General features: G+C 35.7%; 1 protein-coding gene across 1 annotated transcript in view; it reads left to right on the forward strand.

Annotated features, from left to right (window-relative positions):
* Positions 1-17,824, forward strand: part of plcb1 (phospholipase C beta 1) — a 63,604-nt gene that overhangs the window by 22,767 nt on the left and 23,013 nt on the right. Inside the window, 10 exon segments of the mRNA XM_072911930.1 lie at positions 100-184; positions 301-466; positions 6,639-6,721; positions 8,684-8,780; positions 8,850-8,934; positions 12,212-12,336; positions 12,404-12,558; positions 12,620-12,787; positions 12,846-12,945; positions 17,610-17,714. Of these exon segments, the coding sequence (XP_072768031.1) occupies positions 100-184; positions 301-466; positions 6,639-6,721; positions 8,684-8,780; positions 8,850-8,934; positions 12,212-12,336; positions 12,404-12,558; positions 12,620-12,787; positions 12,846-12,945; positions 17,610-17,714 (1,169 nt within the window).

The following is a 17,824-nucleotide window of genomic DNA, read 5'->3' on the forward strand; positions in this document are numbered from 1 at the left end:
AAGAACTGACTTTCACTTTCACTTTGACCTCATGTGAAACGTACCAGATGTGGGTGTGGAATGGCTGAAACATGAAAAAATGTTTCACTGTTCCGTCAGGTTGAAGCAGCAAGCTAAGATGGCCGAATATTGTCGATCAATATTTGGGGAGGCGCTACTGATTGACCCACTGGATAAATACCCTGTAAGTACACACACACACACACACACACACACACACACACACACACACACACACACACACACACACACTCAGGTCAGAAAGTATATTTGTGATGACGACTTTAAAATGGAACACAGCTGGAGCCAGGCATGCCGCTGCCAAGTCCTCAGGAGCTGATGGGCAAAATCCTCATCAAGAACAAAAAGTCCCACAAAGCCTCCAATGGCGCCGACACCAAGAGGCTGACGGAGCTGCCGGCCAATCAGGGCCCTGAGTCGCCGTCTCCTAGCAACAACACAGGAGGTAGAACACGCACGACGCTCACCTGTACCATTTTGTGTTTGGAGTGTGTGCGATACCACTGGGTGCCTTTCCCATCCCATACCAAGTCAACTTCAATACTGATACATTGTGCAAATATAGCTTACCTGTCTGCTAAAATGTTGAAATAATCACATATCTATCTAAAAAAACAAAACAGTAATTAAAGCTGCAAGCAGCGTTGGACGGGACCGACTTTTGCTGGTGTTTCCTGCCTTTACCCATTCAACATATCTTTACCTGCACATTACCTACCTTCCCTGCATCCTGGGGACACACTGGTGCTTATTTCTTTCACCCATACAACATATCTATGTAATCATGTAATTTAACCGTCTCTGCATAGTAAGGTCACGCTCGTATTTCCTGCCTGTACCCATTCAACCTATTTTCATCCGCACATTACCTACCTTCTCTGCATATTGGGGTCACACTTGTGCTTTCTGCCTTTACCCAGTTAACATATATTTACCCGCACAGTACCTACCTTCTCTGCATTGTGTAGTCACGCTGGTGCTTCCTGCTTTTAAGCGGTCATCTTGAGACGGCAGCAGCATCAGCGCAGCGGTTCTTTGAAGGGTCGTAAAATCAAAACCGGAGCAGCAGTTAAAACTATTTCGTCAACTTTTAATCAGAAGGGTTCAATCTCTCTCCTGTGCTAGTTTGAAGCCGACACGACAAACGTGCTCAGAGGAGATAATGTTTAAAAAAAAAGGTGACTGTTTTGACCCCACTTTTGTTTTGAAGGGGGAATTGAAAACTTCCTGTTGGTTTTTGCTGGGGATTGTCAATGAATGAAACGTAGGTCTAAGTGAGACCTACATAGAGGTTTGTGTTTCATGTCTGTGTTTTCTTCCTAGGAGCAGTTTTGTCTGTGTTTTATTCCTAGAAGGCGCTAGAGCGCAATTTTGAGTTTTCGGGTTTGGTTTTTTATTAGAGTGCAATTTCCGCCAGTCCTGATGTGTGTGTACAGTTTGGTGAGTTTTGCAGCATGTTAAGGGGGTCAAATTACAGCTCAAAGAGGCAAAAGAGACTGTTTTTACTAGAATTTTGTTTAGAAGGGGGAATTGCCAACTTCCTGTTGATTTTTGCTGAAGGATTTTAGTGTATGAAATCTACGTCTAAGTCAGACCTACATAGGGTTTTTTGTTTCATGTCTCTACGACATTCCTACCGGAAGTTACAAGCAGTTTTGTCTGTGTTTTCTTCCGAGGAGCAGTTTTGTCTGTGTTTTATTCCTAGAAGGCGCTAGAGCGCAATTTTGAGTTTTCGGGTTTGGTTTTTTATTAGAGCGCAATTTCCGCCAGTCCTGATGTGTGTGTACAGTTTGGTGAGTTTTGAAGCATGTTAAGGGGGTCAAATTACAGCTCAAAGAGGCAAAAGAGACTGTTTTTACTAAAATTTTGTTTAGAAGGGGGAATTGCCAACTTCCTGTTGATTTTTGCTGAAGGATTTTAGTGTATGAAATCTACGTCTAAGTCAGACCTACATAGGGGTTTTTGTTTCATGTCTCTACGACATTCCTACCGGAAGTTACAAGCAGTTTTGTCTGTGTTTTCTTCCTAGGAGCAGTTTTGTCTGTGTTTTATTCCTAGAAGGCGCTAGAGCGCAATTTTGAGTTTTCGGGTTTGGTTTTTTATTAGAGCGCAATTTACGCCAGTCCTGATGTGTGTGTCCAGTTTGGTGAGTTTTGAAGCATGTTAAGGGGGTCAAATTACAGCTCAAAGAGGCAAAAGAGACTGTTTTTACAAACATTTTGTTTAGAAGGGGGAATTGCCAACTTCCTGTTTGATTTTTGCTGAAGGATTTCAGTGTAGGAAATCTATGTCTAAGTCAGACCTACATAGGGGTTTTTGTTTCATGTCTCTACGACATTCCTACCGGAAGTTACAAGCAATTTTGTCTGTGTTTTCTTCCGAGGAGCAGTTTTGTCTGTTTTATTCCTAGAAGGCGCTAGTGCGCAATTTTGAGTTTTCGGGTTAGGTTTTTTATTAGATCGCAATTTCCGCCAGTCCTGATGTGTGTGTACATTTTGGTGAGTTTTGAAGCATGTTAAGGGGGTCAAATTAGAGCTCAAAGAGGCAAAAGAGACTGTTTTTACAAAAATTTTGTTTAGAAGCGGGAATTGCCAACTTCCTGTTTGATTTTTGCTGAAGGATTTCAGTGTATGAAATCTACGTCTAAGTCAGACCTACATAGGGGTTTTTGTTTCATGTCTCTACGACATTCCTACCGGAAGTTACAAGCAATTTTGTCTGTGTTTTCTTCCGAGGAGCAGTTTTGTCTGTGTTTTATTCCTAGAAGGCGCTAGAGCGCAATTTTGAGTTTTCGGGTTTGTTTTTTTATTAGATCGCGATTTCCGCCAGTCCTGATGTGTGTGTACATTTTGGTGCGTTTTGAAGCATGTTAAGGGGGTCAAATTACAGCTCAAAAAGGCAAAAGAGACTGTTTTTACAAAAATTTTGTTTAGAAGGGGGAATTGCCAACTTCCTGTTTGATTTTTGCTGAAGGATTTCAGTGTATGAAATCTACGTCTAAGTCAGACCTACATAGGGGTTTTTGTTTCATGTCTCTACGACATTCCTACCGGAAGTTACAAGCAGTTTTGTCTGTGTTTTCTTCCGAGGAGCAGTTTTGTCTGTGTTTTATTCCTAGAAGGCGCTAGAGCGCAATTTTGAGTTTTCGGGTTTGGTTTTTTATTAGAGCGCAATTTCCACCAGTCCTGGTGTGTGTGTACAGTTTGGTGAGTTTTGAAGCATGTTAAGGGGGTCAAATTACAGCTCAAAGAGGCAAAAGAGACTGTTTTTACTAAAATGTTGTTTAGAAGGGGGAATTGCCAACTTCCTGTTGATTTTTGCTGAAGGATTTTAGTGTATGAAATCTAGGTCTAAGTCAGGGGTTTTTGTTTCATTTCTCTATGACATTCCTACCGGAAGTTACAAGCAATTTTGTCTGTTTTTTCCTAGGGGGCGCTAGAGCGCAATTTTGCGTTTTGGGGTTTGGTTTTTTCATTAGATGGCAATTTTCGCCAGTCCTGATGTGTGTGTCAAATATGGTGAGTTTTGAAGCATGTTAAGAGGGTCAAATTACAGCTCAAAGAGGCGGCGGTATAATAAAGAATAATAATAAAGAATAATAAAACCTTACAAATTCAATAGGGTCCTCTGTCCCAAAGGGACATTGCGGTCCCTAAAAATGTAGGGGAAAACAGCAAAAAATATGAATTAATAAGAAAAAGCTAAAATGCTTAATCTAATAATCAATAATACCGTATTTTTCGGACTATAGGGCGCACCAGATTATAAGGTGCACTGCCGATGAGCGGGTCTAGTCAGGTCTTTTTTCATACAAAGGGCGCACTAAAGGAGTCATATTATTATTTATTTTATTAAAATACTTCCTTGTGGTCTACATAACATGTAATGGTGGTTCTTTGCTCAAAATGTTGCATAGATGATGTTTTACAGATCATCTTCAAGCCGCTTTCTGAGCATCTTTTCAGGATGAGGCGTTTTGTGGGCGATCTTATTTGCGTGGCTCACCCTCGGCAGCGTCTTCTCCCCGTCATTTTTGTTGTAGCGTGCAAGGACGGGGGTGGAAGAAGTGTCAAAAGATGGAGCTAACTGTTTTAATGACATTCAGACTTTACTTCAATCAATAACGGAGCAGCATCTCCTCATCCGTGGCTCACTAGTGCGACAACAACACTCGGAAATGTGTCCCGTGAAAAAACGTCCGACCGGAACCCTCTAATAACTAAAGTTCCTTGGGTGAATAATGTAAACTCACCACACCGGTATGTTTTAGCGCTTTCATGGCGAGTTTATTAACAGATATAAGTAAGAACTTTACACTACTTTATATTAGAAATGGCAACAGCTCAAGGCCACATAACAAGAAGACAGAGAAAAAGAAGAAATTTATGACTACGGACTACAATTCTCCCGTCCAAAGGCAAAACCCAGTAACTCAATTTTGGTCAAAACTGAGCTGATAATAATTTTGGAGTTACTAGGTGATATGCTTTACATTAGTGTATGCGATATTGTAATTTGTTCCGTAAGTAAGCTGTTACGCGCATGGCAGGACCTAGCAACTACCACATAACTGCGTAGATACAACAGAAAAACCGTTTGTTTTATCAAAATCAGCTAGAAGTGAGTTACTAGGTTCTGCTTTTGGACGGGAGAATTGTGGACTCGCGCAAATTTTCAGTACTTATGCAGATCCCAAATACAGTTCAGCAGGTACCAGAAGGTAAGAAAAGTTGGTTTTGCATAATATTGCGAAACAAAACGCCAGATAATACGTCTGTTAAGGTGCCATTTTGCGGTCCTTATACACACACCATAATAATACTCGTATGTTTAATGCGCCGACAATCCATCAAGTGGTGCGGCTTCATAGCTTACCGAAGTCGTACTAAAAACAATTTTGAACAATTCTTTAGTGCCGTGTGTAATGTTCTATATTCTCAATGGAACATTTAACGTTTTGGTGTTGTTTACACTGCCATCTTATTGCAGTCTACACGTATATCTTATGTGTGAATGCCATCTACTGGTCACACTTATCATTACACCATGTACTAAATGAAATTGCTTCAAGGTCAGTAAGCACAACCAGAATTATGCCGCACATTAAAAAAAAAATTGGTATATAATAATATATAAATATCAATATGGACCCCACATATTTAGATTTTTCAGTATGCGGCCCTTGGTAGAAAAAGTATCAAAAGTATAGATATTTTGATTTGAAGATGGATATTAGAGCATAAAGATCTAGTATCGGCGGTATCGATATGTCAGTATTGATCCACACATCACTATTGGGAGCTGTTTTTTAAATTACCCCTAAAATGAAATATTAGAAGCTCTCAAAAAATATATATATATGTATACTTAAAATATAAACACAGTTTACTTAGTTCATTAATAAATAAAATAATACCAATTTATGAATTAATTTGAAAAAATACAACACCTATAATAAACACTTTCATACAGGCAGAATTTTTTACACACTTGGTTATGCAGTTACACAATCGTATTATTATTATTATTTTTATACTATTATTACATGGGAAACAAACAGTAGTAAAAATTTAAAAAAAAATAAAAGCAAAAAAATTGGTATGTAATGGAAAAAAAGCTGAACTGTTCTAACTAATAATTCAAAATAATATACTTAGTCACCTATAATACACTATCTGTTTTTAGCCATTTAAAAAAAGAAAAAAAATCAATAAGGCCCCCACATATTTTTTTTTTTTTTTCGTCTGCGGCCCTTGGTAGAAAAAGTATCAAAAGTATCGATATTTTGATTTGAGGATCGATATTAGAGCATAAACATCTGGTATCGCTAATTCAGTATCGATCCGCACATCACTACCGGGAGCCGTTCCCTATTCAATAAAGAACTGTCCAGAGAAAACTAAGGTCCTTTAAGTAGAGTATTTATTTGGAGATCCCAAATAAACATCAGACTACAACAGGGAAAAGTTTACGCTGCTACAGAAAGAAAGAAGGAAAGGAACAAAAGGTGAGAGAGACAAAGAACTTTCAAATCTCATATTGCTTTTAGAAATGAGAGGAGGAAGGGACATTTGAGCAAAACACACATTTTTTTAATCTGATTATGATATTAGCCAAAACCAGGGATATCTTGATTCAACATGGAAAAGGTAATTAATCAAACTTCAATCATACATGAAACCCATTTGGACAGTAAACGTTTGACCAAAAGACAAATCAAAATAAGTGATTTTCGAACGTCACAGCACTCTTTGTCAGTGAGAAGGTGGGGGTTTGAGTCATTTCTACCGGACCCCAAGAATGTATCAAGGCCATAAAAGTGTCTTATCTCTGACAAAACCCAGGCACAGGCAGCGAAGGAGACGAACCACCACACAAACTTTTGTCTCAAATCGTGGTTTGGACAAGAGATAAGTAAAAAAAGGAATGTTGCCGTGACTTTGGCCATAACTCAGTAAGCAGATGAGAAAGTGTAAGAAGGTCATAGTTAACATCAATCAATCCAAAGTGAGACTTTTCTGATGCAGCTACTGTGTCGGGTCTCCCTGACTCGAAAGCTGGACTCGCTTTGTTTGCAAACGTCTCTTGAGTCGGTCGTCTTTCTGTCACTGCAGCAGAGATGGACGCCGAGAGCGAGGAGGAGGACGACGACGAAGACGACGATGGCAAAAAGGTCAGTGATTCAAACATGGACTAAGGGGTGAAAACTCCACATCTGAAGTAGACATCGAGCCATGTGGTTTTTTTCAGAGGTTCCTCGTGAAATATTGCTAAAAACAATTCTGGGCTCCTTCACCTAGATCAGGGGTGCTCATTACGTCGATCGCGAGCTACCGGTCGATCGTGGAGGGTGTGTCAGTCGATCACCAGCCAGGCATTAAAAAAATAGTCCTAAAAATGAGCGATCATAAATCTTCACTATGACGTCACTTTCGTCACTTGATTGACATTCACGGCACCCGAGGGTCTTCTGAGATGACGCTGGCTGCTGCCAGCTCATTAAAATTACCGACAGGAAGGCGAGAAACACTTTATTTCAACAGACTCTGGCGCCGTACCTGTCGTCAAAACTCCAAAGACCGACTGCACAGTTGCACAATAAAAGCTCTGCTTCATCCTGCCTGCGCTACCAAAATAAGAGTCTCAGAAAGCTGGCGTGCACAAGCTAGCAAGCTACGGAGTTTGCCGCCAATGTATTTCTTGTAAAGTGTAGACAAAGGAGTACGGAAGCTGGACAAATAAGATGCCAAAAACCAACCACTTTCATGTGATATTGGACAGAAAGGAGGACTTTTTTTCTCCTCCATTCGAAAATGCGGACGTTATCCGCACCACTGTCTGATTCCAATCAATGCAAGTCATCAGAATCAGGTAATACACCAACTTATATTCTTGTCTTCATGAAAGAAAGGAATCTATAAGTGTTAAACATGCTTGTATTATCTTTAAACACTTTTAACTTATTAACAATATTAACTATATGTGTTAAACTTGCTTGTATTATCATTAAGCACCTTTAACTTGTTAACAATATTAACTATATGTGTTAAACATGCTTGTATTATCTTTAAACACCTTTAACTTGTTAACAATATTAACTATATGTGTTAAACATGCTTGTATTATCTTTAACCACCTTTAACTTATTACCAATTTTAACTATATGTGTTAAACATGCTTGTATTATCTTTAAACACCTTTTTAACTTATTACCAATATTAACTATAAGTGTTAAACATGCTTGTATTATCTTTAAACACCTTTAACTTGTTAACAATATTAACTATATGTATTAAACATTCTTGTATTATCATTAAACACCTTTAATTTTTTAACAATATTAACTATATGTGTTAAACATGCTTGTATTATCATTAAACACCTTTAACTTGTTAACAAAAACATATATTTCATAAATAAGTAAATATAAATTATATAAATGAATGAGGTAGATCCCCACGACTTGATCAATTGAAAAGTAGCTCGCCTGCAGAAAAAGTGTGAGCATCCCTGACCTAGATTATATTTGAGACATTTTTCAAGATGGCTGACATCATTTCTTGCTGGATGTTACAGAAAGTATGAGAATGTGTGAGCTGCTGCCTCTTCTGTACTTATGTAATCATCTCATATTTTTTAAAGATATTTACACAAAGTTTGCATTTTTGGCAGAGATATCTTTTGTGGTCTTCATGTCCGTCCATCTCTGTCGCGTTGTTCATGGAACATGAAAGTGGTGGCGCTCCTTTAATGAGCCCACGCTCCCAGGTGCTGCAGACGCAGGATTGTGGGTTGCAGTAGCGAAAGAAACAACACAAAAAGGGTAAAAGATGGCAGGATAGATGGACAGAAAATGGATTTCTCGTAAACTAAATGGACGTTTTTAAAGCTAAGCAGAAGAGAGACACCATGTAGATGTGACCAGCATTGCTGCAGGAAGGGTCAGTGGCAACTTATTCTTCTCCTCCTCCTTCTTCTTCTTCTCCTTCTTTGCCTTCTTCTTCTTTAAATAAGCTTTATCAATCAAATTGATTTGATTTCTTTTGTCTTTGATGAGAACATGGCCAGGTGGAATAGATTAAAAATATATATATATTTTTTTTTTTTAGTTTTTACCGGGTTAAATAAAGGATATTGATTGATGAATCTTCTTCTTCTTCAGGGCTCAGCGGAGCGTGAGGCCGTGGCCACGGAGGAGATGTCCACTCTGGTGAACTACGTGCAGCCCACCAAGTTCAACTCCTTCGAAGCCTCCAAGAGTAAGTCACAAGTTGAATGCTCACCTTTTCACACACTAATAAAGTGTGTGTGTATGTGTGTGTGTGTAGAGGCGGCCCGCTGTTACCACATGTCGTCCTTCGTGGAGACCAAAGCTCTGGAGCACCTCACCAAGTCACCGGTGGAGTTTGTCGAGTATCCTTAGCGACCGTTGCCATGGCGACCGCACCCGGCGGTGGCTGCTTCTTCTTCTTCTTCTTCTCTTTTGATGTCTTTTTCCATAAAAACTGTCCCTCGCGACGCCGCCGTCGTCTCACGTTGCACACTCGTGGGCAGCATGTTTGCGTGGACGCTTCATTAGGTACACCTGGCTTTTGACGGACACTGTCAGGGGAGGTTGTTTATTGCACAAGTCGAGAGCTCGTTATCATACTTTACCCGTTCGTTTCCTTGCGTCCGTGACTGAGGCGAGAGTATCGGATGATATCGGCAGACACGTAAAATTAGCACATTAGTATATTAATACATCAACACACTAGCACATTAATTCATTTGCATATTAGCACGTTAGCATATTAGCACATTAGTATATTAACATATCAACACACTCGTACATTAATGCATTTGCATATTAGTGTGTTAGCATATTAGCACATTAGTATATTAACGTATCAACACACGAGCACATTAACACATTTGCATATTAGCACGTTAGCATATTAGCACATTAGTATATTAACGTATCAACACACTAGCACATTAATGTATTTGCATATTAGCACGTTAGTATATTAGCACATTAGTATATTAACGTATCAACACACTAGCACATTAACATATTAGCACGTTAGCATATTAGCACATTAGTATATTAACATATCAACACACTAGCACATTAACACATTTGCATATTAGCACTTTAGCATATTAGCACATTAGGATACTAACGTATCAACACCCTAGCACATTAATGCATTTGCATATTAGGACGTTAGCATATTAGCACATTAGTATATTAACGTATCAACACACTAGCACTTTATGCATTTGCATATTAGCACGTTAGCATATTAGCACATGTGTATATTAACATATCAACACACTAGCACCTTATGCATTTGCATATTAGCACGTTAGCATATTAGCACATATGTAAATTAACGTATCAACACACTAGCACATTAATGCGTTTGCGTATTAGCACGTTAGCATATTAGCACATATGTAAATTAACGTATCAACACACTAGCACATTAATGCATTTGCATATTAGCACGTTAGCATATTAGCACATTAGTATATTAGCGTATCAACACACTAGCACTTTATGCATTTGCATATTAGCACGTTAGCATATTAGCACATATGTATATTAACATAACACACTAGCACCTTATGCATTTGCATATTAGCACGTTAGCATATTAGCACATATGTAAATTAACGTATCAACACACTAGTACATTAATGCGTTTGCATATTAGCATGTTAGCATATTAGCACATATTTAAATTAACGTATCAACACACTAGCACATTAATGCATTTGCATATTAGCACGTTAGCATATTGGCACATTAGTATATTAACGTATCAACACACTAGCACCTTAAGCATTTTCATATTAGCACGTTAGCACATTAGTATATTAACGCATCAACACACTAGCACATTAATGCATTTGCATATTAGCACGTTAGCATATTAGCACAGTAGTATATTACCGTATCAACACACTAGCGCATTAACACATTTGTATATTAGCACGTTAGCACATTTGCACATTAGTATATTAACGTATCAACACACTAACACATTATGCATTTGCATATTAGCACGTTAGCATATTAGCACATTAGTATAATAACGTATCAACACACTAGCACATTAACGCATTTGCATATCAGCACATTAGTATATTAACGTATCAACACACTAGCACATTAATGCATTTGCATATTAGCAAGTTCGCATATTAGCACATTAGTATATTAATGTATCAACACACTAGCACATTAATGCATTTGCATATTAGCACGTTAGCTTATTAGCACATTAGTATATTAACATAACACACTAATGCATTTGCATATTAGCACCTTTGCACATTAGTATATTAACATATCAACACACTAGCACATTAATGCTTTTGCATATTAGCACGTTAGTATATTAGCACATTAGTATATTAAGGTATCAACACACCAGTACATTAATGCATTTCCATATTAGTGCGTTAGCATATTAGCACATTAGTATATTAACGTATCAACACACTAGTACATTTGCATATTAGCATGTTAGCATATTAGCAATGTATAAACGTAGAAACACACTGGCACATTAAGCATTTGCATATTAGCACGTTAGCATATTAGCACATTAGTATATTAACATAACACACTAATGCATTTGCATATTAGCACCTTTGCACATTAGTATATTAACGTATCAACACACTAGCACATTAATGCTTTTGCATATTAGCACGTTAGCATATTAGCACATTAGTATATTAAGGTATCAACACACCAGCACATTAATGCATTTCCATATTAGTGCGTTAGCATATTAGCACATTAGTATATTAACGTATCAACACACCAGCACATTAATACATTTGCATATTAGCATGTTAGTTAGCATATTAGCACATTAGTATATTAACGTATCAACACACGAGCACATTAACACATTTGCATATTAGCACATAAGTATATTAATGTATCAACACACTAGAACATGAACATATTTTTAAATTAGCACATGGGTATATTAGCACATTAGTATATTAACGTATCAACACACAAGTACATTTGCATATTAGCATGTTAGCATAGTAGCACATTAGTATATTAACGTATCAACACACCAGCACATTAACACATTTGCATATTAGCATGTTAGTTAGCATATTAGCACATTAGTATATTAACGTATCAACACACTAGTACATTATGCATATTCATATTAGCACGTTAGCATATTAGCACATTAGTATGTTAACTTATCAACACAATAGTGCATTAATGCATTTGTATATTAGCACATTAGTATATTAACATATCAACACACTAGCACATTAGCATATTATTACATTAGCATATAAGAACATTAGCATACGAGAAGATTAGCACGTGAGCAAATTATCAGCAGTCCAAGTGTCCCAGTTGTTACAATGAAGTGTCCGATGAGTGTGTTTTTAAGACCGCGCTCATTAGCATATGAGTGCATTAGCATATTAGCATATTGGTAAATGAACGTATCAACACAATAGCACATTATAAAGTATATTAATGCATTTGCATATTAGCACGTGAGCATATTAGCATGTTAGCATATTAGCACGTGAGCATATTAGCATGTTAGCATATTAGCACGTGAGCATATTAGCACGTTAGCATATTAGCACGTGAGCATGTTATCAGCAGTCCAAGTGTGCCAGTGGTTCTCCTCATGCCGACACCAACCAGGTACAACAAGTCCCAGCTCAGTCGCATTTACCCGAAAGGCACCCGAGTGGACTCGTCCAACTTCATGCCTCAACTCTTCTGGAACGCCGGCTGCCAGCTGGTGGCGCTCAACTACCAAACCATAGGTTGCTGCTTTGTTGTTATGATTGATGTTGAAGTGAGGCGGTGGCAGAATACCGCTGCTTCTTGCAGATCTGTCCATGCAGTTGAACCTCTTCATGTTCGAGTACAACGGGCGCAGCGGCTACAGGCTGAAGCCGGAGTTCATGCGGCGGCCCGACAAACACTTTGACCCCTTCACGGAGAACACGGTGGACGGCATCGTGGCCAACACCCTCTCGGTCAAGGTGCGCCCCCATCTTCCTTTTGTAGGACACCGGCCTCACCTCGCCGCTCTCCCGCCGTCAGGTGATCTCGGGCCAGTTCCTGAGCGAGCGGCGTGTGGGCGTGTACGTGGAGGTGGAGATGTTCGGCCTCCCTGCGGACACCAGGAGGAAGGCTCTGAAGACCAGAACCTCGCACAACAACAACGCCGTCAACCCCGTGTGGGACGAGGAGCCCGTCGTCTTCAAGAAGGTGGGAGAGTGTGCGGGTCGGCTGGCGGGTTGCCATGGTGACACGCTGTCCTCCACAGGTCATCCTCCCCACCCTCGCCTCGCTGAGGATCGCCGCCTTCGAGGAAGGAGGGAAGTTCATCGGCCATCGCATTATTCCCGTGTCAGCCGTAAGACCTGGTACTTCCACACCATTCACTCTCTTCACCTTCTCCTGCTCCCTTTCATCCCTCAACTCTCTTTCACATGCTTGAAAGAAGTCAATAGAAGGTAAAAAAAAAAAAAAAAAGATAAATAGTAGGTAAGATCAGGTAAATTTAAGGTAAAATAAGAAATGTAGAAGAAAAAAGGTAAATAGAAGGTAAAGGTACTAAATAAAAGGTCAAATATGGTCAAAGTAAATAAAAGGTAATAGAAGGTAGATAAAAGGGAAAATAAGGAATGTAGAAGCTAAAAGAAGTAAATGACAGTTAAACGAAGATAAATAAAAGGTAAATAGAAAATAAAAGTAGTAAATAAAAGCTAAAACAAGGTAAATGGAAGGTAAATAAAAGGGAAAATAAGGAATGTAGAAGCTAAAAGAAGTAAATGACAGTTAAACGAAGATAAATAAAAGGTAAATAGAAAATAAAAGTAGTAAATAAAAGCTAAAACAAGGTAAATGGAAGGTAAATAAAAGGGAAAATAAGGAATGTAGAAGCTAAAAGAAGTAAATGACAGTTAAACGAAGATAAATAGAAAATAAAAGTAGTACATAAAAGCTAAAACAAGGTAAATAAAAGGTAAAATAATAAATATGGAAAGTAAAATAGGTTAAACAGAGGGTGAATGAAAAGTAAAATAGGTTCAATAAAAGGTAAATAGAAAGTAAAATAAGTTACAGAGAAGGTAAAAGAAGATATATAAACGGTACAAGAAGGGCAATAAAAGAAGGTAAATAAAAGGTCAAATATGGTCAAAGTAAATAAAAGGTAAAAGAAGATAAATAGAAGGTAAATAGAAAATAAAAGTAGTAAATAAAAGCTAAAACAAGGTAAATAGAAGGTAAATAAAAGGGAAAATAAGGAATGTAGAAGCTAAAAGAAGTAAATGACAGTTAAACAAAGATAAATAAAAGGTAAATAGAAAATAAAAGTAGTACTTAGAAGCTAAAACAAGGTAAATAGAAGGTAAATAAAAGGGAAAATAAGGAATGTAGAAGCTAAAAGAAGTAAATGACAGTTAAACGAAGATAAATAAAAGGTAAATAGAAAATAAAAGGAGTACATAAAAGCTAAAACAAGGTAAATAAAAGGTAAAATAATAAATATGGAAAGTAAAATAGGTTAAACAGAGGGTAAATGAAAAGTAAAATAGGTTCAATAAAAAGGCAATAGAAAGTAAAATAAGTTACAGAGAAGGTAAAAGAAGATATATAAACGGTACAAGAAGGGCAATAAAAGAAGGTAAATAAAAGGTAAAATATGGTCAAAGTAAATAAAAGGTAAAAGAAGATAAATAGAAGGTAAATAGAAAATAAAAGTAGTAAATAAAAGCTAAAACAAGGTAAATGGAAGGTAAATAAAAGGGAAAATAAGGAATGTAGAAGCTAAAAGAAGTAAATGACAGTTAAACAAAGATAAATAAAAGGTAAATAGAAAATAAAAGTAGTAAATAAAAGCTAAAACAAGGTAAATGGAAGGTAAATAAAAGGGAAAATAAGGAATGTAGAAGCTAAAAGAAGTAAATGACAGTTAAACAAAGATAAATAAAAGGTAAATAGAAAATAAAAGTAGTAAATAAAAGCTAAAACAAGGTAAATAGAAGGTAAATAAAAGGGAAAATAAGGAATGTAGAAGCTAAAAGAAGTAAATGACAGTTAAACAAAGATAAATAAAAGGTGAATAGAAAATAAAAGTAGTACATAAAAGCTAAAACAAGGTAAATGGAAGGTAAATAGAAGGGAAAATAAGGAATGTAGAAGCTAAAAGAAGTAAATGACAGTTAAACGAAGATAAATAGAAAATAAAAGTAGTACATAAAAGCTAAAACAAGGTAAATAAAAGGTAAAATAATAAATATGGAAAGTAAAATAGATTAAACAGAGGGTAAATGAAAAGTAAAATAGGTTCAATAAAAGGTAAACAGAAAGTAAAATAAGTTACAGAGAAGGTAAAAGAAGATATATAAAAGGTACAAGAAATAAATAAATAAATAAATGGGTTGTACTTGTATAGCGCTTTTCTACCTTCAAGGTACTAAAGGGCAATAAAAGAAGGTAAATAAAAGGTAAAATATGGTCAAAGTAAATAAAAGGTAAAAGAAGATAAATAGAAGGTAAATAAAAGGTAAATAGAAAATAAAAATAGTAAATAAAAGCTAAAACAAGGTAAATGGAAGGTAAATAAAAGGGAAAATAAGGAATGTAGAAGCTAAAAGAAGTAAATGACAGTTAAACAAAGATAAATAAAAGGTAAATAGAAAATAAAAGTAGTAAATAAAAGCTAAAACAAGGTAAATGGAAGGTAAATAAAAGGGAAAATACGGAATGTAGAAGCTAAAAGAAGTAAATGACAGTTAAACAAAGATAAATAAAAGGTAAATAGAAAATAAAAGTAGTACATAGAAGCTAAAACAAGGTAAATAGAAGGTAAATAAAAGGGAAAATAAGGAATGTAGAAGCTAAAAGAAGTAAATGACAGTTAAACGAAGATAAATAAAAGGTAAATAGAAAATAAAAGTAGTAAATAAAAGCTAAAACAAGGTAAATAGAAAGTAAGTAAAAGGGAAAATAAGGAATGTAGAAGCTAAAAGAAGTAAATGACAGTTAAACGAAGATAAATAAAAGGTAAATGGAAAATAAAAGTAGTAAATAAAAGCTAAAATAAGGTAAATAGAAGGTAAATAAAAGGGAAAATAGGGAATGTAGAAGCTACAAGAAGTAAATGACAGTTAAACAAAGATAAATAAAAGGTAAATAGAAAATAAAAGTAGTAAATAAAAGGTAAATGAAAGGTAAAATAAGTTAAATAGGTATAATACGTTAAATAGGTAAAATAAGGTAAAGAAGTTAAATACAATGTAAAAGAAGGCAAACAAAGGGTAAATCATTTAAAATAGAAGGTAAATAAAAGGTCAATCTATTTAAATTATTGGTAAAATAGGTTTAATAGAAAATAAATAAAAGGTAAATGAGGGGTAAAATGAGTTAAATAGAAGATAAAAGAAGATAAAGGGCAAAATAAGGTAAACAAAATAAGTTAAATAAAAGTTCAAAGAAGGTAAATAAAAGTTCAGATAAGTTAAATACAAGGTAAAGTAGGGTAATGAAAAGTTAGAATAATGTAAATGGTAAATGGGTTATACTTGTATAGCGCTTTCCTACCTTCAAGGTACTCAAAGCGCTTTGACACTATTTCAACATTCACCCATTCACACACACATTCACACACTGATGGCGGGAGCTGCCATGCCACCCATCAGGAGCAGGTGGGGATCGAACCAGGAACCCTCAGGTTGCTGACACGGCCACTCTCCCAACACTGCCACGCCGTCCCAAATACAATGTAAAAGAAGGCAAACAAAAGACAAATCATTTAAATAGAAGGTAAATAAAAGGTAAAATAAATTAAATTAAAGGTAAAGTAGGTTTAATAGAAAGTAAATAAAAGGTAAAATAAGGTAAATGGAAGGTAAAATGAGTTAAATAGAAGGTGAAAGAAGATAAAGGGAAAAATAAGGTAAACAAAATAAGTTAAATAAAAGTTGTGTAGGTAAAAGAAGATAAAGGGCAAAATAAGGTAAACAAAATAAGTTAAATAAAAGTTAAAGGAAGGTAAATAAAAGTTAAAATACCGGTAAGTTAAATACAAGGTAAAGAAAGGTAATGAAAAGTTAGAATAAGTTAAATAGAAGGTAAAATAGGGGAAATAGAAGGTAAAAGCAGTTAAATATAAAGTAAATAGAAGGTAAAATAAGTTAAATAGAAGGTAAATGGTAAAAAAAAAGTTAAAAAGAATTTAAATAACATTTTAAATAAGTTCAACAAAAGGTAAATAGAAGCTAAATAAATGTAAAATAAGTTAAAAAAAAGCAGGTAAATCAAATGTAAGATAAGTTAAATAGACGTTTAATAAAGGAATATAGAATGTAAAGTAAGGTCAAATATGGTCATAGAGGGTGAAATAAAGTAAATAAGAGGTTAAAATAAGGTAATTAAAAGGTAAAAAATAGAAGGTAAAAATGGTAATTAAAAGGTAAAAGAAGTTAAATACAAAGTAAATGAAGGTAAATAAAATAAGTTAAACAGAAGGTAAAAAATAGGTTAAAAAAGGAATATAGTTGGTAAAACAAGGTAAAAGATGGTCAAAGAAGGTAAATAGCAGTTCAATAGAAGGTAAATAAAAGGTAAAAAGAGGATAAAATAAGGTACATAGTAGGTAAATAGATGTTAAAAACGGTAAATAAAAGGTAAAAGAAGTTAGAAGGTAAACAAAGGTAAATAAAATAAATTAAACAGAAGGTAAAAAATGGGTTAAACTAGGAATATAGATGGTAAAATCAGGTAAAAGATGGACAAAGAAGGTAAATAATAGATACATAGAAGGTAAATAAAAGGTAAAAAGAGGATAAAAGAAGGTACATAGAAGGTAAATTAAGGTAAATAGAAAGTAAAAACGGTAAATAAAAGGTTAAAGAAGTTAGATAGAAGGTAAATAAAAAAGTTTAAACAGTAGATGGTAAAATATGGTCAAAGAAGGTAAATAACAGATAAATAGAAGGTAAAAGAAAGTAAGACACGTGTGTGAGGTCCTCTAACATCATTGTTGAACAAACAAAAGACTTGATGATGTGTTCCTGTCCAGGGTATCGCTACATCGGCCTGAGGAATGAGAAGAACCAGTCTCTGATTCTGCCGGCCGTATTCGTCTACATCGAAGTCAAAGACTACGTCCCTGACACCTTTGCAGGTAAACACAAAACAAAATAGCACGTTTTTACCTTCTCAATTAAGTAAACTGCTTGAAATTAGAATGAGAAATAAGCAAGTTATGATTTATTTTCAACATACAACGCATTG

The sequence above is a fragment of the Nerophis lumbriciformis genome, linkage group LG02 (assembly GCF_033978685.3).
Source record: "Nerophis lumbriciformis linkage group LG02, RoL_Nlum_v2.1, whole genome shotgun sequence".
NCBI classification, from domain to species: Eukaryota; Metazoa; Chordata; class Actinopteri; order Syngnathiformes; family Syngnathidae; genus Nerophis; species Nerophis lumbriciformis.